The 23,716-nt window shown below is 43.1% G+C and overlaps 1 protein-coding gene across 3 annotated transcripts in view; it reads right to left on the bottom strand.

Moving 5' to 3' along the window:
- SPAG9 (sperm associated antigen 9) overlaps positions 1–23,716 on the bottom strand; it is a 58,808-nt gene that overhangs the window by 34,702 nt on the left and 390 nt on the right. For 2 of the 3 annotated variants that reach the window (XM_042832868.1, XM_042832869.1), the window contains exons 2-5: positions 20,898–20,919; positions 18,486–18,606; positions 8,794–8,864; positions 1,112–1,206 (exon numbers count right to left, since the gene is read on the bottom strand). In XM_042832868.1, the coding sequence (XP_042688802.1) occupies positions 1,112–1,206; positions 8,794–8,864; positions 18,486–18,606; positions 20,898–20,919 (309 nt within the window). Of the gene's footprint in view, positions 1–297; positions 474–1,111; positions 1,207–8,793; positions 8,865–18,485; positions 18,607–20,897; positions 20,920–23,716 lie in introns of those variants that run through there. The other variant, XM_042832870.1, reaches the window with a different exon arrangement.

Raw genomic sequence — 23,716 nt, 5'->3', positions numbered from 1 at the left:
GCTTTATCCGTGACATTCACTTCAGCTTTTTTTGCAGATTACTGCACATCAATGTAATAGCTTTCTTTAAAAAAAAACATACAGGCAGATCTTGTACTCAAACAAAAGGCAAATAAATTGCAGTGTGCAAGAACCGTGCTACCATATCCCTGCTCATAAATATTACATTTACAACAGAATTTGAAATTCACGCACGGTCGACACCTTTCACTGATCCTCGCTCTTCCTGTTTGAAAAGGAAAGGAAGCAGAGAAAAAGCGAGAGCTCGAGCAGCCAAGGTTCAGTGGGTCAGAGTACCTGAGTATCCTTGGGAGGTTCTGCGTCAGAGCTGGCACGCCAGTAGAAATAGAAAAGTGCACAAGCAGCAGAACAGAGAGAGACACCAAGATAGCCGAGTTAATGACCACCGCCCCGCCAACGAAGCCAAACACAAATAGCAGCATGCATCCGGGATTCATGGCGCTGCGCTGGCATGGTGAAACGCCGGGAGCAGGAAGGCTACGCGGGGGCCAGGGGTGTATCTTTGTCGGCACAGTCTGTCATTCAGCCGCTGCCACAAAAACAATGCCATCAGCAGCAGCTTTCCACTCTTCTGCAGCAGCTCCACAGCAATGACATCACCTCTCCTCCCCCCTCGCACCGGAGCTCCTCGCAGCACTGATGCGGACGCAGGCACAGCCAGCCCAGGAGCTGCTCTCCCCTCCTTCCTCACGCAGCTCATAGGCTGGAAAGCTCCAAATCTGCATAATATATTCACATCAAGCCCCCAGAACAAGTGAGTATCAAGATACCCACCTCCATCAACCTGTACACAAAGCGGCAGCGGACTGCAATTATTCCGGGATATTTTTTGGTACCTACCTTTAAGCAAACACCCAAACAAGCTGAAATTAAGATAGCATACACAGGATATATCTCAACGTTCAGCAGTACAACAGCAAAGGCTTTTCTCTACTGATTTCTACACTATTCTCTTGCTGCATTCCAATCATACAACAAATCTTCCTGATTCAGCCAAATCGTTGTTGTAGGATTAAAGGACAAAGTCTTGCAAACACAAACGAATGGATTTTTCTTTCATTTCAGGGTGAGAGCATAATAAATAGCTTACCTAATTCTACTGTGCGTTGTGGATTCTAACTGATCACCCCCTGTTAGCTGATGAAGTTTGGTTCTTTCCAAGTGCTCCATATAATTGTGAATCATCTGTTTAAAATGACAGAGAAACAGCAAAAAAAAAAAACAAAAACACAAACCAACAGCTTAGTGCTAGTTATTTCTATTACAGTTTCATAATTATTGGCCAATAAAACCTAACCTTTTCCTCTACTGCTAAAAGTAGAAAGAGCATTCAGAAACATTTAATAGGTGAACAAAAGAAGCAACATTACAGTGTTTAAAGCCACAAACCAGAAGAGAATCCCATAATTAAAAAATTAGAGAACTTGTGCTTTCATGCACAAGGAACACTGCAATAGCATCCAAAGCACACGTGGTATTACAGACAACATTTCTGAACCCAAGTGCCACATTCAAATGCATGTTAGAGGCTAAGAATCTCATCATGTCAACAGATGTTCAAGTGTATGATGTGACATTCAGTACAGCTCGTTATTGCCTACCCGCAAAAAGAAGTATGAAGATGAGACAGCATGCGCTCCAAGAATAACACAAAATCAGATTTTTTCTAAGCATAAATGAATTCAACATCTCCTTTCTTCCTTTCAAAACCAGTATCAATTTAACTTCTCTTTGAGAACTCCAAGCTTTGGTTTCAAACCATCTAGACTGACTTCTCATCAGCACTGAGTGCCTCTGGGTTTTCAGCACAGGAGGAGTTCTGCCTGCTTGCTCCTTTCCCATTAAGAGATGGCCACAGGCCAACGTTGACTCCCGCAGCCATGACTTATTTAACAACCCGATTCCAATCTGCCCAAGGATGGAGCTGCCCAGCACTCAGTTGGTCTGAGATGCACGTGCAAAGCAGTCACAGGTACGGCCAGCCTCCAAATGAAAGCTGGGGAAGTATGAAGAGAGCCTTGACACCGTGCATTTCCAGCATTTCTACGCGGACGTTGAACAGGGCACTGAGAACTGAAAAACCACACAAGAGTTCAGCAGATATTTTTCTCTGAAACATATTCAAGACACAGCTTTCATCTAAAAAAAAAAAATATATATATATATATATATATATATATATATATATATATAAAATGAAATTAAGAAACCAGTTTTACAGAATATCCTGAGTTAGAAGGACCTGCAAGGATCATGGAGTCCAGCTTAGGTGGTGACATACTTTCAGACCAGTGTTATTAAGCAGATCTGCACAACCAACATTACATAACCTTTGCTTCTGAGGGGTATTTACGAACATCGGGACTGAAACCTCCATTTACATGATACTTGCAAGTCAGGGCTGCCCAAGGCCAGTAAGACTGGAGCTCAGTGCTGTTATCCTGGATGTCAGCTTCCCCCCAAACACCAGCTGCCAGCATGGGCTGCATGCAAATATATACTCTTCATCTTAAAATATTCTTGTATTGCAAACTAGTTTAAAATACCCTAACTGGTGGATAGTCTACAAATCAACATATTACATGCTAAGGTTCAAACAGATCTTTTGTGCCCCACATTCAACTGAAGTAATAATTCAGAACAGAAAAAAAATTATCTTGCTATTTTTAGAGAAACATTATATAATATACTTTAACTGCCGTCAAAAGCTTATAAAGTTCATCCTCCAACAAAATGATACGAATGCAGTGGTTTACTACGACCATTTCATTAGTTCTCTGAATTATTTCTAAAAGCTCGTTCACATGCAGAAGCATTCAAAGGAAATGAAATGAGAACTCCACCTTCAGCTACCCATGCTTATTGTTTTAGCTGTTCCCATCACGCAGCCAGAGCCGGCCGTTCCAATGCTTCCCATGCACAGCACTACGTGGCAACAAATTTATAATTCAAAGGATTTTAGAAATACAATGGGTTACTTTTCCCCTCTGGGATAACCTTGAAATTTAAATAAGACCCTTCTGCATCCCATCCATTCATCCCCATCATCACAGAGGGAATTACTGATCAGAGGTCAACCTACATGTAAGTAACCAGCAACTTTCCAGGGAAACATAGCATGCAAAGAAACAGTTGCGTCATTAAAATATACAGCAAAGTACACGATCTAACCTACTTTCTACCATTCCCTCACTCTGTTCTTCTTTTGTTTACTGAAACATCTCATCACATTTATTACCCGCATACAGAGGCTAGAGGGCAGGTCAACTTAAAGGACTTAGTAGTTGAGCACTGCTCTGCGGGTGAAAACAGTGCTGATGGCAAAAGCAGCAAATCCTTAGATTGCATACTTCAGCACAAAGCCTGTAAGCTGGAAAGACACAAAAGTAAGATGAGAAAGGCAAAGGTGTGCATCTCATGCACATACAGCACAGCAGTTCCTCTGTAGACCCAGACTACAGCGCCTGCAGCATCCCAAAAACCAGGACAGCAGCACCACTGTGTGAAGCCCACACACTGCCTCCATGCAGGCTCACAAACACAGAGGCTGACAACAGCAGGATGAGGTCCCCAAGGACTGAAGCTCCTCATCCTCCTTTCCTGCCCACAGGGAGCAGCAATAGTCACAGCATGTGGACTTGTGAAAATCAGTTCAGTCAGAAACTTGACATAATTAATTCAGTGTTGCAATTAACTGAGAAGTCAGCACCCCAAGTGCTCCTTTACAACACAGTTTTGAAGACTCCCTCCAAAACTACTGGGGATCGAACCAGATGACATCCAGCAGCCCTTCCAACGTAAATTACTCACATCTCAGAACATCCTCCAAGTGCACCATCCTCATCTAACAAATTAATGTGCTTGAATTCTGAGAGCTCAAAATCTGATCATGGATTTTGCTGTTTTAAAACTACACACCCATCTAAAGATTGATTATTACTGACAACTGACTAACTGGAGCATGTACTGTTCTCTCACGCCACAGAAAAGAGCAGATAATAAACACAGGAGCCCAGCTACTGTCTTCCTTCACAGACTTTGGAGTCAAATCATTTCATCATTCTTAACCTTTTGCTACTGACCATTCATTTTGCTGCCTACAAAAGGACAGAAACATTTTGAATGACTGATTACTCCAGAGATGCCATAACAAACACTGACCACTCCACCATTTTTGTGATTACATACATTGCTCAGTTACCAATACCTGAGAGGATTAAAGATAACTCAGAACTTGGAAAATTTACCTTACATAGCTAACGGCATTTCAGAATTCACATCAGCACATCCCAGGGCACAACACACACAAACTGACTATAATGAGCTTTCAACATATTACAACATAAACATCAAAGCCACTTCCCTTGAGCATAAAGCAATAGCCATGTGTTACCTTTCCATGTAAAAAAAAAAATAGTTGGTTTTGTCTCCTCATAAATGTGACAAAATCTAGAACTGTAAGGCACTGCTTCTTCTACCTCATGAACTTCAGCAAGTGCTCAGAGAAGGGCAACAAGCATCCTGGCACTGGTTCCTATCTCCACCCTTACAAACATGTTCACCCAATACAGACACACAAGTACATATGAAGACAGTCCCAGGATGGTAACTGGGACTTCTTTAACCAGGTTGTGGACATCCTTGCACCTTTCTTTCTCTTTCCTTCACTCCTTTCTGTGTCAGTGCCCCAGCTCCCCTAGGACAGCTGCAGCAGCTCTTTTGCTGTCAGCTCAGGCTTTGCACAACAGCATCACTGCTCACCTGGCAGAGCCAGCCAGGTTCGACACAAGCAGCTCCTGCCTTTGGGAATGTGTCACCGTATATATAGACCTTCGTGTGTCCCACATAATCTAGATCTAATAAGGTAATTAATATTTTTAGAATCTCTGTGATTCAGTATAGAAATCCGAAATATGTTTCCATGCAACTCTCTTACACCTGTGTTTCTGATGAGCTTGTCACCCCAGCACCATTGCCACTGATGAACCTGACGCATCTTAACCCACGTAAAAGATGATGTCACTGGTGGGCACAAAACATGTGAAGATCCTCAACTCAGGCTTTACCCATCAAACTATTAACGCTTAGCATAAGGCTGTAGAAAAGTTTGTGGAACAGCAAGTCTAACCTAAGGGTGCTAAGACTGGCACCATGCCTAGCCACAGCTGCAAACAGAGATCTTCACTTAAGCCTTCTCCTCCAGTTTCCCAGCAGTGGACTGGTTCAGGACACGTGCTTATCCAAATGAACCCCACAGAGTGCATGTCCAGTGCCAGAGACAGGCTCACTGTTCTGTCACATTGTATCAGTGCAAAACAGCCAGCAACTTGCATGGCCCAATTATGCTTCATTAAACTAAGCCCTTATTCTGTGTGTCAGGAAAAGAGATATCGAACCATCTTAGTTAGCCTTGCACATCCCAAAGGTTGTTTTTGTTGTTTTGTAAGTGCTTGCTTGAACAGGAAAGGGCTTTACTGTGAGCATCTGGGCAGAGAAGTGCTATACAGGTGCTATTCAACTGTCAAGAAAATGTTGAAGCACTGTTTGGCCTCAGTTTTCCACTTGAGTAGTAAACAGAGTTTTTAGCCAAGCCTTTAAAACAAAAAAAAAAAAACAAAAAACAAAAAAAAAAAAAGGAAAAAAAAGAAAAAAAAAAGCTCCCTATCATCTGTACAGAAAAAAAATACTGTCATCCTACATTGGGCTTGCTGCAAGTCACTGCAGCTCTTTGCAATGAAGGTAAACAAATGCCAGCAAGAGTATGCAGGAAACAGGTCCCCTTTAACAGGTAATACAAGGAACCAATTTTATATGAAATAGAACAGTATCTGAGATAAGCTACAATTAAGAAACAGAATTCTCTTCTGCAGTCTACACAACAAGGATTCAAAGATTTTTGGATTAGACCACTGCCAACCCTTTAACCTTCTCACTTGGTGTCACTGTGGCTGTATGACCATTTCCTGCATCTGGTCCTTTATAGCTATAGAAAGAGGGAAACAACAGTTTGCAAAGTTATAATTCCAGAAGTTAAAATACAGCTCAGCACACTGCTTTACTGCTCATCTGTTCTGGGTACCCAAGCAGAGCAAGATCAGAGCAAGACCTGCACACCACTTGTCACAGCAGGGATGAGAGAACACGTTCAAGCTGCGTTTATACATCCGCTCTGTCTGAAGATGTCATCCTCCCAGCCACCTACTGCAAGTGTCCAGCTACGCAATCTGCCCCCCAGTCTGCCACTCAACTGCTCAGGTAACCATATGCTAATCCATTTATCATCAAGCCAGTTAGCTCAAGCACAGACTGACTTGCAGGGGAGGAAGCTTACGGAATACGTTGCACTCACACTCATCTTTCACTGTACATAAAAGAGATGAAAGGTCTAATTAGACAAAAGGATCAAGGCTAAATCCTGTCTCCTGAACTTCAGCAAGTCAGGGCAGTGCTGCTGTCTCCGCAGCTGCAGGCAGCTCCTCACAGAGCAGGCTGGCAGCCCGGAGCCACTATGCAGAGCACCATGCCCAGCAGGCTGAGCTGGATGGAGCACTCCATGTGCTGTATCAGAGATTCAGGACTCTGCATCACACTGCAGGCGTAACTTCCCATGGTCTGGCCAGTTTAAGGAAGTGTTGGTCCATTCTGATAATGTGGAACTCATAGGAGTAGCTCAGCCACAGCTGAAAGAAGACATGGTCACAGGGCCTCAAGAAAGGCCAGAGGGAGAAGAAGCCATCCAAGCCTGAAATGCTGAACTGTATTTCTGGGAGGGGAGATGAAGGGAAGCAAGCAGCAAAAGCAGGGGGAATGGAGAACAACTGCTAGAAGTTAAGACTGCAGAAATTACGGTCATGTTGCATTTTCAGTGTGACATCTGTCAGAGCAATCATTGCCAACATCTTAGAGTTAAAAAAAACCCAATGAATTCTCTGTTCATTATTTGGTTAATCATTATTTCAATAAGCACCAGAGATTGATCACTTGCAAAGACCATGGTGATGCTAATTGAGAAGGAAAGAAATATTCCTTCCTAGGAAAAGGCCAACATAAAAAGAGGTTTCGGAAACACTTACTGTAACAGAAGCATTTAACCCAATACACTTCATAACTTTGGGCTTAAAGTAGGCAGAGTACTGGCCAAAATATATGGCATTTAAAAAAAAAGTTAATTTCCTACATAGACATTTGAGTATGTTGGGAGAAAGGGAAGCAGGAAGTTTCAGAAGGGAAGAGGGGAGAACAGGATTATTACAGACACTCCATAAGTGAGAAATACATGCCAGAAACCAGCATTAAAACGCTGATACAGCTTATTTCCTTCCTAAGGGAGGACATAGTCACCTCGGTGATAATAAAGCCCAACAAAGACTTTCCCTACACCAAAGAAAGCAGAAGAATAAAAGCACTTAATAAATTGGAATCAAACCAGTAGAGGCCGCTGTCCATTTTGGAGCAAAACCTATGTAAAAAGATATTTGGAATGTTTCATTAGATTGCATTGAATTAATGGTGCCCAATACACTTAGTTAATTCGACACTGCAAAAGCAGATTCAACAAAAACAGTGCCATTTCCAGCGCTCATAGGTTCTAACCACACCAAGCCCTTGCAGGCACAGCACTTCAAGTGCTTCCAGCTCAAAAGGAGGCAGAACTTAAGTAAGTGAGCAGCATGAAGCTCTGTCACTTCTCGTTTCAGTTAGATTTCTGGTTTTCAACAGATGCTGCACTCTGGACTAACTATTCAGTACCAAACTCGATCCTGACTACAGTAAGATTTCAACAAACAGAAATTAAGAAAATACGAAGAGCAGAAGTTCGGTGCAATACTCAGAACTCTTAACCAGCTGCAGTTCCAAACCACTTCCAGCTGTTGTCTCTGTTACAGGACATTCATCTCAGAACTGCCATGTATTAAGGGCAACCAAAACCAACATTCACACTTGCTTCTTTCTCTACATCTTTTGAACCAGGAATATCAATACTGCTCTCCCCTCTGCCAGCAGGGATCTCAACCCAGCTATGTGAGCTCTCAGGGAAGAAAGCAAGCAATCAAAATAAGGGAAGAATAGGAACTGTGCTCAGTGATGAACTATTCAAACTAATCAGAATTATTAACAAAACATAGCGATTTCCTTACTGAAATAAATACACTAGCTAGGCAGCAAGCCTCCCTGCATGGGAGAAGACAAAGCATTTCAGTCCCTTTTTACTCCAGATCTGACTTCAGTAGTGCTGCTATTGTTTTATTTAACTTCACAGACGAAGTCAGACTTGCACTGCCATCACTGTAGCAGCTATCACTAAGCACGATATGGACTTCTGATCACAACTCTCAGTAGTACTGCTTTTGAGCTTGTTTGCTTCTTGAACAGCACAAGACCAATACTTCAGGATAACTGCTGATAGAGAGCCAGGATTGTACTTTTGTTTCTATTTCTTTGAAGATTACTAATGCACTCTGATGAGTAATCATATTTAACACATGAAAAAGCAAATTTTTGTTTGTTCAAATTCTGAATACCTAAGAAAGCTGCAGAACTGACAAATGTATAAGCAAACTACCATGGAAAAACATGCACACAGATGTGAATGAGATGAAAAGTACATGTTGAACAACATCAGTTTACAATGAACATTAACAATACAAACATCCAAGCATTAACGAGTCAACAAAAACATCCAACAGTTTTCCCAGTTGTTCAGAACAAGAACGTTCATCTATGGGAAAGCCCATAAAGGTACTCTGAATTCACCTCCATGTAATGACCTACCTCTGTATGTCTTGAATGAAGAGCATTGTATTCTTTCTTGAGTTCTGCCTCCCTCTCCTCAAGTCTGCTAACTAGAAGATAAAATTGAAAAGGGAATTAAAACTAGATTCATGAAACTGAAAAAAAAAGTTTTGATTTGTTCAGGATTAGTCAACTAGACCAGACACAAGAATATTCTTAGTAATGAATAGGAAAGAGCAGAATAAAAAAGTAAGGCAGTTTTTCTATTCTCAACCTCTTGTCGCTGGAACTTCCTGAAAATAGCATCCCAATCTTACAAATTGCAGTCCTTGAAATCCAAAGCACTAATTATTTTCCCCAGCTGATCTCCAGCCCCACAAAAACATTTTCACATTCAAGAACAGCTCACTGCTTGCATCACTCCAGATTTTTCCCACACATGAACAAGGAAGACCTAAAGAAAAGCAGAAGCTGCATCACTTAGCTGCACTCAATATAGGATGAGAACTGTGAGCTCTGGTTAAGGCTTTACAATGGTTTCCTAAAGCAAATTTCTCTACAGCAAATTTATCTAACAAAGTATTTTTAATAGCTTCAAGTCAATTCACTCCTATTTCCCTGAGTATTAAGGTAATCAATTCACTGAAAAAAATATCTGAGTACTTCTGTAAGCATTGCAAGAAATGAAAATACATCTAGCAGATTTAAGTAACATCTCAGGAAATACATTAGTATTAAAGGAGATGAACTAGAAATAACAGATCTTTTTTGCTGCTAGTTCTACACGTGCATTCCAACATTCTCTTTGGGTATACCATGGCATGATACTTCTGTGATATAAGCAGGTGTTTCAAGTTCTGTAACTGAGGCTCCCTTTCCATATTCCATTTGTTTAAATACCCTGGGAAACTCAGAATTTATAGTTACCCCCAGAGACATATTGCAAAGCACATTATCTGAAGACAAATGCCAGCACTTTCTTTGCTATTTGCACATTTTGCTATTGCTGACTGGGTATTCTGAAAATCAGTTCTCATTCCTTTTTGCTCCAACTATCTGTGTTCTGCCTCAATGTTTTATTGCATGTAGGTTCCAATCAAAAAAAAAATCTTTGCCTGAGTTAAATACTGGAACAGAAGGACACAGTTGTCTCTTCGCTCCACTCTGTATAATAAACACCTTGAGCTCCTAATCTAATCTTGCTTTTAGAAGAACATTACATTCCTTCACACAACCTTTTGCACTCCACCTATAAATACCTCACGAAAAATTATTAAATCAAGCTTCATTTATACTAATGGAAGATTGAATGCTTTCCTTTCTGACCATTATCAGGATGAATAAGAGCTCTCTGGGTTAAGCAGCAGTCAAAAACACAACAGTTTTTACATCTGCCTATGTATTTTTGCTGCACAATACATATGCAAATCTGCATTTTTGGGAGGCAACGAAGGACACAAACATTACATCTAAAAAATGGATTTAGTTCATTATTTTTAGGCAACAGATCTCGTAAGTTTCCTCATACAGGAGCACGTTAGATGGAAATTTACAGTAAGCGCCCATGGAAAGAAGTGTCAGAACCTGTAATTACAAAGCATGACATGACAAAACAAATTTGACTCAGGATCTTAGACTGATGGGCATAGTAGTCAGAAAAACATTTTACAAGAGATGCCCATTAGACAGTCTGGTTTATTCCAAGCAAGAACTCATTCACAGCTGCAAGGCAGAGCCCAGCAGCTCCAGCACTCCTCATTTCTCTATGCACACTCTCCTGGCCTTGCATCCAAGTTCTCTCCCTCACAGACCATGGATCCGGCAACCTTTCAGCTGTGCAAGACCTGCTTTAGGACAGGTAAGCAGCCTGAAAACACAAAGCACGTCACTGATTGTCTTTGTCTTTTGTGCAGCCTTCCCAGAAATGGTGTCCAGGAGCCATGGAGCAGCATGGCAGCCCTGCAGCACCCACTGCCTGCCCCATCCCAAGCCCACACCAGGCCTCAGCTCAATGCAGCCTCACCAGCAGCTAAAGGATGCTGGTGATGCACTCCAACCCAGCACCACACACCAGCATCTGGACAGCTGACTCCAGATTACTTTTTATCAGGAGGGTTCTGGGAGGATTACCTTACACAATGTATTTCACAACAATTAATTAAAGCGCCACACTACACACTGCAAATACCCTTCCTTTCCTCTGTGAAATCCACAAAAGCTCTGCCCGCTGCTATCCATGTAACAAGCACTTGCACAGTGGCTGTGGTTCCATAACAAAGCATGATGTTTTCTCCTTTTATCACCCAATTTTAAATGTTTCCTGAAATCAAGTCACAGAGTTGTTGTTATTATGCACGGAAGTTCCAAGCCACGAAGGCTCCTGGAGGGATGCACCCATGTTACAGCCCTACAGCTGGGAGCTTCACTCACAAGCATGAGTAAACTAAGCTTACATACCCTCCGATCCACATCAAAAGACCTCAAAAGAAGCCTTTCCAATGCCAACAGGTAACCTGTCCTGGCCAGACCATGCCTCTGCATCAAGGAGATGATCCTGACCACACGAATCCACTCGAACTCACTCCCAGCTGAATAGTGGGGAAGAGATCGCATATTGCCTCCAGATCACTGTGCACACAGTACCTGAATCTAGCAAAGAACAGCACAGAAAGCTTTTGAAGACTACTATGAGGTTCTGGCCCCAGAACTAACAAACCCACTGAGTCACTACTAAACATGCATTCCCATCAGCAGGAACAGGAAGTTAACTGCAACAAAACAGAAGACAAAAAGCCTCCCACTAGCACACAGAAGCACATTTAAACTGAACTGCTGAATTGTTGTCAGCTCTGTTTCACTTTGCCACTGCATAAAGGAGTGGATGACCCAGGGTACCCTCTGGTGTCCAACCTCCAGTATGAAAGCATCCCATAGGAACACTACTACAGACTCATGCTCCAAGTCCAACTGCAAACTTCTCCAGCCCTATGAATACCCTAACACATTCACTGACTTCAAGCACCAATCCGAACACAAATCCTCTCAAATCAAACCAAGCAAGCCTAAAAAAGGAGTTTATGTATTCCAATAAATTACAGAAGCCTCTGGAGTGCCTACATCTTGACAGCACTACAGAGACCTGTGTGACCAGCTGCCCACCCTGCCTTTTCAGGAATCAGGGCTTACCTCCCAAGTCTGCTGGCTTTACCAAGTTTGGCACACCCTCCATCTGTATGTTGTCCTCTGCCTCAAACTGCTGATAAGCCTGAGGGGGAGAAAGAAAAACAGGCCTGCTAGAACACTAAATCAAGCCCGTGGGATGCTTTGGGATGGAACTAAGCTCCTGCTACACGAGGCAGGACAAGGTCCCAGCTCACTAATGAACCCTTCCTGGCATATGACCACCCGAAGGCTCTGCTTGGACAGCATTCATCCAACTCTGCTCTTAAAAGCTGGTCCCACTGCAAACGTACAAATCAAGTATAACCAATCCTAAAAGCCAGTAGGACTTCATGATCCAGTAAGCTGCTAAAGAACAGATATGACATCCACTGACTGAAACAGGGACTGAAGCTATCAAACAAGTATTTAGCTTGAAAGTGATAAGACCCAGAAACACAACAGAATGATTACAGTAAACTTTGCCATCCAAATCACTAGCACACTACTCCCCTAATTTAAAAACACACATATGCAGTTACTAATGTCAGCTGGTTTCAGCCTACTCTCACACTACTGCTCAGGCACATTAGCAGATTTACTTTGAAGCAGGTCAATTGCTGCTCTATTTTCCTACTCCATTCCATTTTAGCCTCCAGTGCAGTAGCACGAGTCTTTGTGGGCTCCTGAGCTCACCGTACGCTCTGCTCCATCTAGTGGACTGTCGATTCCCACACCACAAACCCCAGGTAATGTCTCAATCTAAGGAAGCTAATATATGCCCTCAAAGATTAAACAGTGGAAAATGACTTGGTAAAAAGGAGCCATAAGTACAGCTGCAATGAAACTATTGCTGCTCTTCACCTTTTTCACAGAACTGGCAGAGGCTAAATGCAGTACTGAGGGTACAGGTGAAAATTCTACACTCATTCAGATGGAAACAGAATACCAACCTTGGCAGAAGACTCCTGGCAGTAACTGCCCTGCATTTTCTCCTGAAGCAGTAAAAGCAACAGTTCTGAGGAAAACCAGTCTGTGTGGTTACATCAGCTGCCAAATGTTGGTCTCATGTCCCAAATGAGACCTACAGCAAGCAATATGAATTGCTATCTTGTGTCACCTGATGTGGGAAATAGAACCAGCCCAACAGCTGGGTCACAATGTTTGCAGCTCTAAAGTCAGACATTCTGTGTTTGCTGGATTTTGTTTTGTTTTAATGCATAGTTTTCCCCCCAGTAAAAGCTATCTTGAACTCTGTAATGAAACTTGTGCTTGATTACCCTGCAAGGCACAGAACCATATCTGTGCTCCAGCTGTTCTGTCAAATTCAGTACGCTACCTTGGTTGCACTTCAGCCCTGGGCAGACCCAGACCAGCAACCAATGCTTTCATCCTCAGAGCCCACTGCCTCCATTGGGAATCTTTTCAGCTATCCAGACACAGAGAGTTGTTTCAGTTTCTCTTGTAACTAACCCAACAGTCCCTTTAAATAAGTTAGCCTCAAAAGGATTTTTCCAGAAAGCAGATTCCAAAGCTGTTCCACTCTTGTATAACAAGATACACTGCAGTCACCTTTAACGTGAAAAAGATGTGACATTCCTAAAGAGCCATCTCAGCTAGACAAGCAAGCTGCAGGTTATTACTGCAAGGTTTTGATATCTGTGTGTCTGACTTGCCAGATTCAAGGTTGAAATCTGAAACATTTTAGCAGTAGTTAGGAGCAGAGCTAGCAGCATCATTACAGCTAAAGTTAATACAAATCCATTCTGCATGTATCTGTAGCTCTTGTAAAAGATGCTTAGGAGACTGGTGTCAGCCTCAGACACCCACCTAACATGTGAGGGAAGAGAAGGGGAAGAATTTAAGTGTTAAACCTCTGATTTAAAGAAACAAACAACAGCACATCGTTGCGCCGCACTTCCCTGTAGAACTCAGAGGTGCCCTCTGCTGTCACAAGAATTCATGTCTGATCAAGTTATAAAACAAACAAAAGACATTGCAGCTAACAGTAAATTTTTCCTAAAGACTGACAACAAAAGCTTCTGAAAACTGCATGCACTGACTCTGTCTCTAAACATCTGTAGGGCCTTCACGCTATTTAACTTGCTTTGTAGCTCCCATAGGACCCTGGGAGGGCTGGCACCGACCTTCCCTGCTCAGGTAACACCAACCCAAGGACAGAGGCACAACGGAAACTTACAGAGAAAACCAGCAGTGCAAATTGAGACCATGGGCTGCCAGGCCACAGAGCCACACAACAGCAGCACGTTTCTGCAACCAAACCCTTTCACCTGTGTGCTCCTTTCAGCAGGAGTAGCTTACCAGCATATCCAGAATGCAACTCCTCCCTCACACCTTCCCCCTGCCGCCCCCCCCGGAACAAACTGACACCACAGCCACTGAACACAAACACAAGTGCTTTATCCCATGCATGGGCACTAACGCAACGGGCATCTGCCCCTGCCACTCAGGCTTTCATTCCCTCCTGCAGCTCCCAGGGCACTGCTGGCCCAGGCTGCCACCTCTTCCCCTCTCCTATTCCTCCTCCAGAGCAGCAGTGTGGCAGCTCACTGATTTAGGCTGTGGCTGACAGCAAACAAATACATTTGTAACATATGGAGGAAAAACTGAACCATGGTAACTAGTAACTGGTTGACACAAAATAAGATGCTTTTCCCACTTCTTCAATTTCAAATGATAGGTTTATTCCAGCCCAGCTGGTTGGATGTGGCCACAAACATAATCCCACATGATACCTAAGTGCACAGAAGATTTTCTTTTTTAGTTCCCCATGTCACGAACCGGGAGGAAGAACAAGAAAACCTTGATGCAATTGGCACTGAATGATTCTGCAAGGCAATACAGACATAAGTGATGATTATTTCAGTACATTTGAGTGTAAAATCGTTAATACTGCAATGGAAAAAAAAAAACCAAACATCTCTAAGTTTCACATGGGGAAATCTAAGTCAGTAAAAACTTGACAATTTTACAGAATCACAGAATTGTAAGGGTTGGAAGTGACCTCCAGAGATCATCGAGTCCAACCCCCTGCCAAAGCAGTTCCCTACAGCAGGTCGCACAGGTCGGCATCCAGGCAGGTCTTGAACATCTCCAGAGGAGACTCCACCACCTCCCTGGGCAGCCTGTTCCAGTGAAGCATCATTTTCAGCTGCAAAACAATGTAAATACTGTTTTCATGCTTTTCACTGCTGTTCATTTAATTTGTGAGGTAACTCAGTTGCTGTGAGGTATAGCACATAAGCTCTTAAGTAGGAGAGAATATTATCTACTCTGCTCAAGGCTTGGATACCATTTAGCACACGGAGTTACCTTCAAAGATGCACTCCCACCTCTTACCCATTTTCCATTCTACATTATTAAGCATCTCCTGGAAAACAGCAGAAATACCAATAATGGCCACTGTAACATTTCACTAACTCCAACTTCAGTGTTAAGCAGTAGTAAGAGTTTAAACTACTTATTTTGTGCCAAAACAAATCATTACTCACTCTTACAGTTATTCTTCATCAGAAGGCATCAAAAAGGTCACCCAGCATCTGAACGCCTGTATTTGTGCACAGTACTTTAACAGCAAGAATTATAATTTCCAGCCCAAAGGCAGCAGACAGCTCTCCAGTCCATCTCCATGACGTAATACACCCAGAAGTGTTTAAATTCCACATCTAGGCTCATGCTTTGGCAAAACCACACAACAGTGTTTCACAGAGCTGTCTGTAAGGCTCAAGAATGCTTTAATTCTGAGACTGGAAAGTAGATTAATAACTGCATTCTCACATCCCATTTTCATCTACTATCTACTGCATTCCACCGACACTAATTACAGGTAATGCATGAAGTGGTATCCAATAAACTGATGTTGCTATCTCAGACTCTGTACTCTGATAAAACCTGGCTTGGCCTTCCTGTATCTGCTTACTGATCCCTGTGCCAGGCATCCCCAATTCCGTTACCAGCGCTAACTCTACCACTGCTCAGAATGGCAGCAGTCAGCAATACCACAGGCCCATTTAAATGCACAGATAGTGGTATAGGAAGTTGAAGAGAAAAAGAAACATAGCTGGAAGACTCAAAATCACAACCACTGAATTAAAATATTGGCATCTTCGGTATCATAGGATTTGTCTATAAAATAGGAGAGAAGAGAATACAGTAAAGTTAGACTAGTTCAGGAATATACACAGCAGTATGGCTCTCATACCCTGGAAATGTAGATCACCAGAAACAGTTCAGTTGCATAATAGTCATGAGGTGCTCACAGCCATGTTCGTGCCTCTTTGATCTCACGGCATCGGCAACATTTCAAGGATCTGTAGGGCTTTCATGTTGTCTTAAACAACATTACCAACCCAAATCATAAGCAAAACCCAATGTTCCACACAGCTCTATCATTTCTCGAAATGCCACCAAGACAAAAGGTTTTTCTCCATTACAAAGATTTCTGAATGGCTTAAACTGAACCTAACTCCAGAACTTCATACCACTGTGGTAACTGTTTCAACAGCAGTATTTCTCACAAAAAAATAGTTCTAGCCACAATTCAGTGGTTCCACCAGAACAAATGAGTTTGTCATGCTAACAGTTTTATTAACAATACGTACACGATGTAATTAAAGGCCTAAAATTGTACATACAGACACACTCAATGCTGAAGGCAAAAAGTGCTTCATGTCAACAGATTCACAGCGGTTCACGATGGAGTATATTGATGTGCATAACACCAAGTGCAATTTCTGCAACAAAACCCCAAGCCTGCTGCCACACGTTAGCAGGAACCCAAAAGCCTCTTCCTGTGCAATCTGTTCTCTTTTATTGTAGTGACCAAAGTGACAGTAGATGTTATATGACACAATCTCAATGCCACAATCCTGCTGTCAGAGCACAGGGTCCCCCCACTAACAAGTTGCCTGGGCTGTGGACACAGAAAGCAGGCATTCTGGACATACTGCCCTTTGTTACCAAAATAGACCACCCTACTTTGCTTCTAGCATTTGTTTTTGGCTGCTGCTTTCAACCATACACATTCCCATTCACAACAACCCTCATATTTCTGATACTGCAGTATACTATACAACAACCAGTTTTTATCCTGACCTGATCTATGAACTACTGGAAATTAATAATCCTGGTTCCATCAGAGGAATTGTCTGTACAGAACCTGAGAACATGAAACTGAACAGACCTGTCAAAGTAACTGCTGCTAAGTTTTGCCAACAGCATTCAAAGTCACCAACAGATCATGGAGTTTGCTAACAAAAGTCACAGCACAGGAAGACAAGAAGTTCCCATTGTTCTGACAGGTCAAACTCTGGAAAGATTCAGCTGTGCATGCCATCTACTTTCATAACAACACTAGTGCACCAGTACTCCTACCTGGCTGCAGACCCACTCACAACCATGAGAACTAGACTTCACAGAATAATTAAGCTGACAAAAGAAAGCTCTGTCTTGTTGCACTACAGGTACAAAAGTGACTAAGGAGGAACAAAAGAGAAACAATCATTGAAGGAAGGGGTATTCTGACAGCTGGCAGCTTGCTTCTAGAAGCAGATCTTATCCTGACCTGTCCAGGCTTGATACAAGCTGTCACCGCATTTGTATGCAGCCCAGCAATAAAAGCTGGGTATTAACAGACATTCCAGTCTTAGGTCAATAGAAGTTAGCTTTCAATCACCTGTCACCAGCTGGACAAATTGATTACTTGAATTAATATGAATGTTATCTCTATACTCTGCTGAATGAAATTTAATGAAAACAAAAATCATAACCTTCATTGAACCCTTAACAGACTCACAGGAAAATAATGAATAGCAGCACAGGTCTTTCTAGGGGCAGGGGAAATGAAACAAGGGGATTTCTAAGGCATTTTAATGTATTACTTTTCTACTGTTCATAAAACTAGAAGTAGACAAACTCATGATCAATCAACCACTGGCTCAGCCTGCAGCCCAGCTGGAAGCTTAAGCTGCACTACATTCGCTTCCTACCTCGCTACTTCAGGCTAACAAACCATTGCTACATTTTCTCCAAAGTTTCTTCAAGTTTTGTAATTTCACAGAACATCTCATAGTAGAAGCACTCAACTGTTTTTCTGTAAAAGCTAAATGCCTCATAATAATTCAAAAATCATACAAATGCCGATTAGAACAAGAAGCATTAATCAACCCAGCAGCACTTCTACAGTTAAAGGCCACATTTATTTTTAGGACAGACAGTGGTTTAATAAAACAAGTTTGCTTGTGAGAAAGTTTATTCCATAGTTATTTGTCATAAAATAAATTCTGAACATCTCCTGAGGAAGATGTTAAGCAAGAACATAGCATGATTTAAATGGAAAGCAAAAGAACAGACACCAGAAGAATCGGGTTAACAATAACAGAGCCTGCGTCTAATTGTTTTGCCTTAATCTTAAGGAAAACAAACTTGCACAGGAGTTACCTGTGAAAACAGAGAAATCAGCACAGATACTTAGCATATGATTACCCATGTACAAAATAAATTTTAAACACAATAATATCACATTGAATGAAGTGCAATCTGGTTGTACTCACTTTGATCAGCATAGTTTTTTGCTTTTAGTTCAAGCTGTCGAGTCTGTGATTCTAATGCTTCCACTCTGGTCTGCAAGTCCTTTTTCTCTTGTTCTTGAGAATCCTCAAACTCAATGAATTTCTAGACAGAAGAATACACTGAAATTAGATCCAATTAAATTAAAAAAAAATTAGAAGCCTAACCAAAGCTACTAGATCATACAGAAGCACCACATACAGCCATTCCCAGATTTGTTTTAAAGTAGAAAGCCCTGCACTTCAAGCAGCACACAGAAGAACATAAAGAGGGCTTTACTGCAAAGAACAGTAATAAGCAGCTTTCCAAAACAACAGATCTACAGCCCACACTTAACCATGAAGGACACCAATTATGCTCCACTCTGGCATCCACTGCTCAAGCATCCCGCCTAGCTTGCTTTGCATCACTGCTACCAAGGATCAGCTCTCAGAGACACCTACCTGGGACCAAGAGGAGTGAATGGGTTCATTCCATCCCACCTCCACACACTGCCTGCCAACCCTGCACACAAACACAGCCCTCAGCATCCTTTGATTTGAATGAGCACTGGCCAAGCACACCTTCACCGGGAAGCCACAACAGCCCCCGCTGCAGCAGGCAGCAGCTAACACAGCTGCTTATGGATGCACTCCAGCAGTGCCCATCACATCCTCTGCTACTTTGGTTTACCAAGGCATCACTCACAAAGTCCCGGCGTTCCCAACAGTTACAGTTCCATCAGTTACAGGGTAACAGCTTACTGTGGCAGTGGGAATTGGTTTAATCAGGTACCATTCCTTGTTGGGACCATGAAAAAGCAACATGTGCAAGCAGAGTTACGTGAACCCCTTACAAACCAGCTTTTCAAACAGTACATTTACATGTTATTTGAAGGTAATATTTCCAAAGCTTTAACCAACACAGGGATCATAGCTTTTCACTCTATGAAAGAGCTCAGCTTAGTGGGGTCATCAGAAGGGAGGAAACATTATTAAAAAATATCTCAAACGTAGAAATGCATCAACATCTATGTAGTGGAACAAGAGTTCCTTTCAGGCAAGCTCTGCACAGCTATCATAGGACCACAAATGGCATTCATATGACTGTGCCTGAAGCAAAAGCAACTGAGCAGCAGCTGACACTAGCCCAGGTACAGCTGCTCTGGGTTCTGCAACTTAAAAATGAGTTCTTCCCTGCTCCAAAAAGACAGACGTGAAAAAGTCTTTGTATGTCACATCCTCCAAGATGTTTAGGATCATCTGTTTGACAGCATTTGAACACAAATCTCAAACTCACAACCTGTTCAATCTCTCCTTTGTAGATGACACAATGGCTTTGCCCCTTCCACATTGAAAATTCAAGTCATGTGCAGCTTATTCATTCTTAGCAGACTCCCTTTTATAAAGGGACTTCAAAGTTTGACACAAATTTGGCACCAGGGCTTAATGCCAACACGGACTGCTAAATTAAACATGGGAAACATGAAGGAAGAACTGTAACATGAAACTGTAACATCTTTGTCTAGCTGGTTCTCTGATGATAAGTCAGATGTGTCCCATAACTTGGGGAAGGCTGGTGACAATTATACTTTTGACTAAACAGCCATTCAAAGCCTTCAGAATCACCGCTGCTACTGAAACTCATCGTTTTACCCTCGTGTTCTTCAATTGCACGCATTAAGAGTGGTTTTGTTTTAAATGATTTGGGTAAATTTTCCATGGATTTTGCCTTCTTTTTGTTAAAGTTAGATTCTAAGTTACAAATCCCCAAAGAATTTTCCAAGGAGAGCTGGGTCAATTTCCCCCCCCTCGCTCTGCTGTGCGCTATTCCAGACCAAAGCTCCAAACGGAGTTGTCTGTGCTGCCGCAGCTCCCCGTGGCCCAGCGCACAGAGCGCCTGCCCTGACAGCCTGTGTGAGCGCCAAGGGAAGAGCAGGCCGGCAGGCGACCGCTGCAGCCAAGGACGTGGGCAATTCGCTTGGAGCACTGCTCACTTTTGGCACCGTTTAAAGAAGAAGCAGCAGCACATGTAGGAACACGCTGGCTGCTCACTGGATGTTACTGGATATTCTCTCATTTCAACCCAAGCTATTGGTTAGACAAAATAGTGAAGCAGGCAAAACCTGGCATTTCCGATTCCAAGTGACTTCCTCTCTAGCCCACAAAGTCACAGCTTACAACTCCCAAGAGAAGTGAGTTTTCTGGCTTTTTTTTTTTCCTGCAAAGAACAAGCCGAAGGACAGCAAGATGTCTTTAAACACTCATTCCAATGACAGAAGACACTGAGCAAGCAAAGGGCTCAGCCTGCCCTTAGAAGACCACCTTGTTCAAGGCTCTTGGTCTGTGATGAGTAATGCCTGTCTGCATCCTAATTTTGACATATAATGAGGTATAAGCATGGGATCCAAAGCACACCTCCTTCTGCTTGTGCCTTCTGCTGAAATGCAAACCTCAGATACCTTCATAAGCTATGTTTAGTAACTCCCTTTTACTCCTCCCTGTTTTCTCCAGGCAGCGTCAACTATGTCACTTCAGACAGACATTTGTCTGACCTGCTCTCAAAGGCCTCTGGTACAAAGCAATATGATATACAAGTCTTTATATAGATTTATCACCATATTAAGCGTACCGCAATAATTATTGCAATGAACATGAACATGAATCACAGAACAGTGTAGCATATACAACTTGAACAACCACCCAAGCAAACAATCATTTGGTGACTGGGTAACATATAGTCACCAGAATTAGGCATTTCTTCCTACATTTGTCTTTATTGCCTCCTCCCTTACACGCTGGCATGCTTCCCTGACACGTGATCCAGGTGCAGCACTCAGCATATCTGATTCAAGGGTGCCTCCCACTTGGCTGCCTTCATCACCCTGTGACAAACACTTGAGTAACTTCCACTGTGACGATGCTCCCAGCCAAAGGCAGCTGTGTTCACATACACACGTAAGGTCAGCTACAGAACCAGCTCAGCTAGACACAGTGCAGATAAAAATACACGGAGATGAAAACAACCGAGGATGAAGTTGATGCTGTTGTAGTAAACTGCCCATGTTTCCAGGTCCAAGTGAAACTCCTGCTAGACACGCACAACCACAGCAGTAACAAGTTCTTCCTGCAGAAGAAAGACGTAAGATCACACAACACCAGATCTCTTATCCTCTCCCACTTCTTTGTTGCAGGGCTCACTGCCTCATTACTAGGTAGGAAGGTTAAGCTGTGCGCTGCTGTGAGCGGAACAACCCAATAGGAAGTTCCTCTATTTCTCCAGCTCTACCACAAAGTGCACCATGTTAAAAGCCAGGCAAATTACAGCAATTAGAAAGATCACAATCAGTGTCAAAGGGAACTGAAAAGATCTGGTACTTCTGAATTTTTCCTTATTTTAAAGTCGCTGTAACAGAAGTCCACAGACAACAATTTTGAGAACGTTTCTTAAACACTCAGTTCAGGAACTAAGCAGCAGATTAGGACATCAGTACACAGATGTTTCCAGTCAAACAGCAAACCATTAACATTCATCTAGGCACTGCTGCAAATAAGAACTCCTACAACGTCAAGCAGAAAATAAAAGGCGGCTCCTGAGTTTCACAGAATAGAAAGTCCCTCAGGACGGCCCAGCAGAGACATGGGATATCCAACTGCATGGCTCCCAAGTGTCTTTTCGCTACCAGATTACACAAGGAACCTTCACAATGAACAGAAACAAGAACACATAGCCAATAACCTGCTGTGTCCAAGAAAATAGTGCTATATTCACATTCCTTCCTTTTCTTTCAGAGACACCACACGATGCGCCAGTGTCACAACAATCAAGTCTGACAGCACATCTCCCAAGAGCATGCAAGGCTTTATACAACACTGTCATGTATACACAGCATAAGCGACCCCAAGAAGATGACCTTTGTGCTTACAGCAGAAAATGTGGTCTTTGATCCAGCTGCACTTTAGAAAGCATCAGTGAGCTGTCCTGGGAGAAGTAGTTTTTCAGACAGCATAATGCTGGTCCCTTTAAGTTCATTTATCATGACACAAAGAAACAGTGATCACAGCGAGTGTCTGAGGAGCCACAATAACAATTAATACTGTATTCTATTTCACCATAATATTGTGGTTTCTGTTTTGCTGCCCAAGGCCTGCTTGTTCCAATCTGGCGAGTGCTGCCTGCATTTCAAGCTTGATTGATTTTTCCTGTGAATTAGTTCAGAAAACATACATCATTCCCTTCTTCTTACCCTCTTAAGAACAATGTTTTAAAAGAAGCCTTTTCTATTGCCTGTATCAGAATGAGGGATTTGCAGCAACAACCTCCAGACCGAAGTCCATAAAGCAGTTAAAGCTGCTGCAGGACAGGGACAAGGAACGGTTTATCAGTCCAGGAGGCTGGGAACACCTGACACCACATTTACAGGGCAACACTTTTCACTCACATCCATAACATACACATATTCGTACAGCACAAACGACACTTTGCAAATTCAGTTGCCTTCATCTTCAGTCAGTTATTATTTTGATTTCTGGAAAATTTAGAAGGGAAACAACACCAGAGACAAACACGGGACACGAAGTCTGCAAATAGACTCGTAAGATGGTTTGTTCTATTACAGGTAATGCTGTCAATCCAATTTCCTACAATGAGGGACAATGGGCTGAGAGCAGCCATCCTGCACAGCTGCCTTCTGTTGTATTGCTTTATGCTCCAGGAGGAAAAAACAAAACAAAAAAACGTAAGTCAATGGTAAGGGTACACTTAGGTATTTTTACCCTTTTTCTGTGGCAACATCTGAAGCCAGAGCTCGATATCGAGTGCTCCGCACCACCTGTTGCTGGCCGCGGCTTTGATGCGCCAACTTTGACGAGCCACAGTCAGGACAGCAGCTTCTCCCACGCGTTTTGCAGTGCATCGCTCCGCTCCGGAAACGCGCCCTGAGCCGAGCCGAGCCGACGGGCCGCCCCGACACGGCTGGGACACACGGCTGGGACGCGCGGGCGGGCAGCGCAGCCAACGCCCGCCCGCCAGCCCACAACGCGGCGCCGCCCCGCCGGGCCCGGCGTTCGGAACGGCGCCGCAAGGCCGCGGGTACCGGCGGGGACGGCGGCGCGGAGCCCTCCGTAGCGCCGCACGGCCCCGACCGCGGCGGCCTCGCCCCGGCTCGCCCCGCGGCTCCGGCCCCGCAGCCGGCAGTAGCGGCAATAGCGGGGCGCCGGAGGGGCGTCGAGCGCCG

This window comes from Centrocercus urophasianus, unplaced genomic scaffold (genome assembly GCF_019232065.1).
Source record: "Centrocercus urophasianus isolate 14NV4802_14NV808 unplaced genomic scaffold, USGS_Curo_1.0 seq_40, whole genome shotgun sequence".
NCBI classification, from domain to species: domain Eukaryota; kingdom Metazoa; phylum Chordata; class Aves; order Galliformes; family Phasianidae; genus Centrocercus; species Centrocercus urophasianus.
The sequence above is the reverse complement of the archived record's forward strand: the minus strand, read 5'-3'. Positions and strand labels throughout refer to the sequence as shown.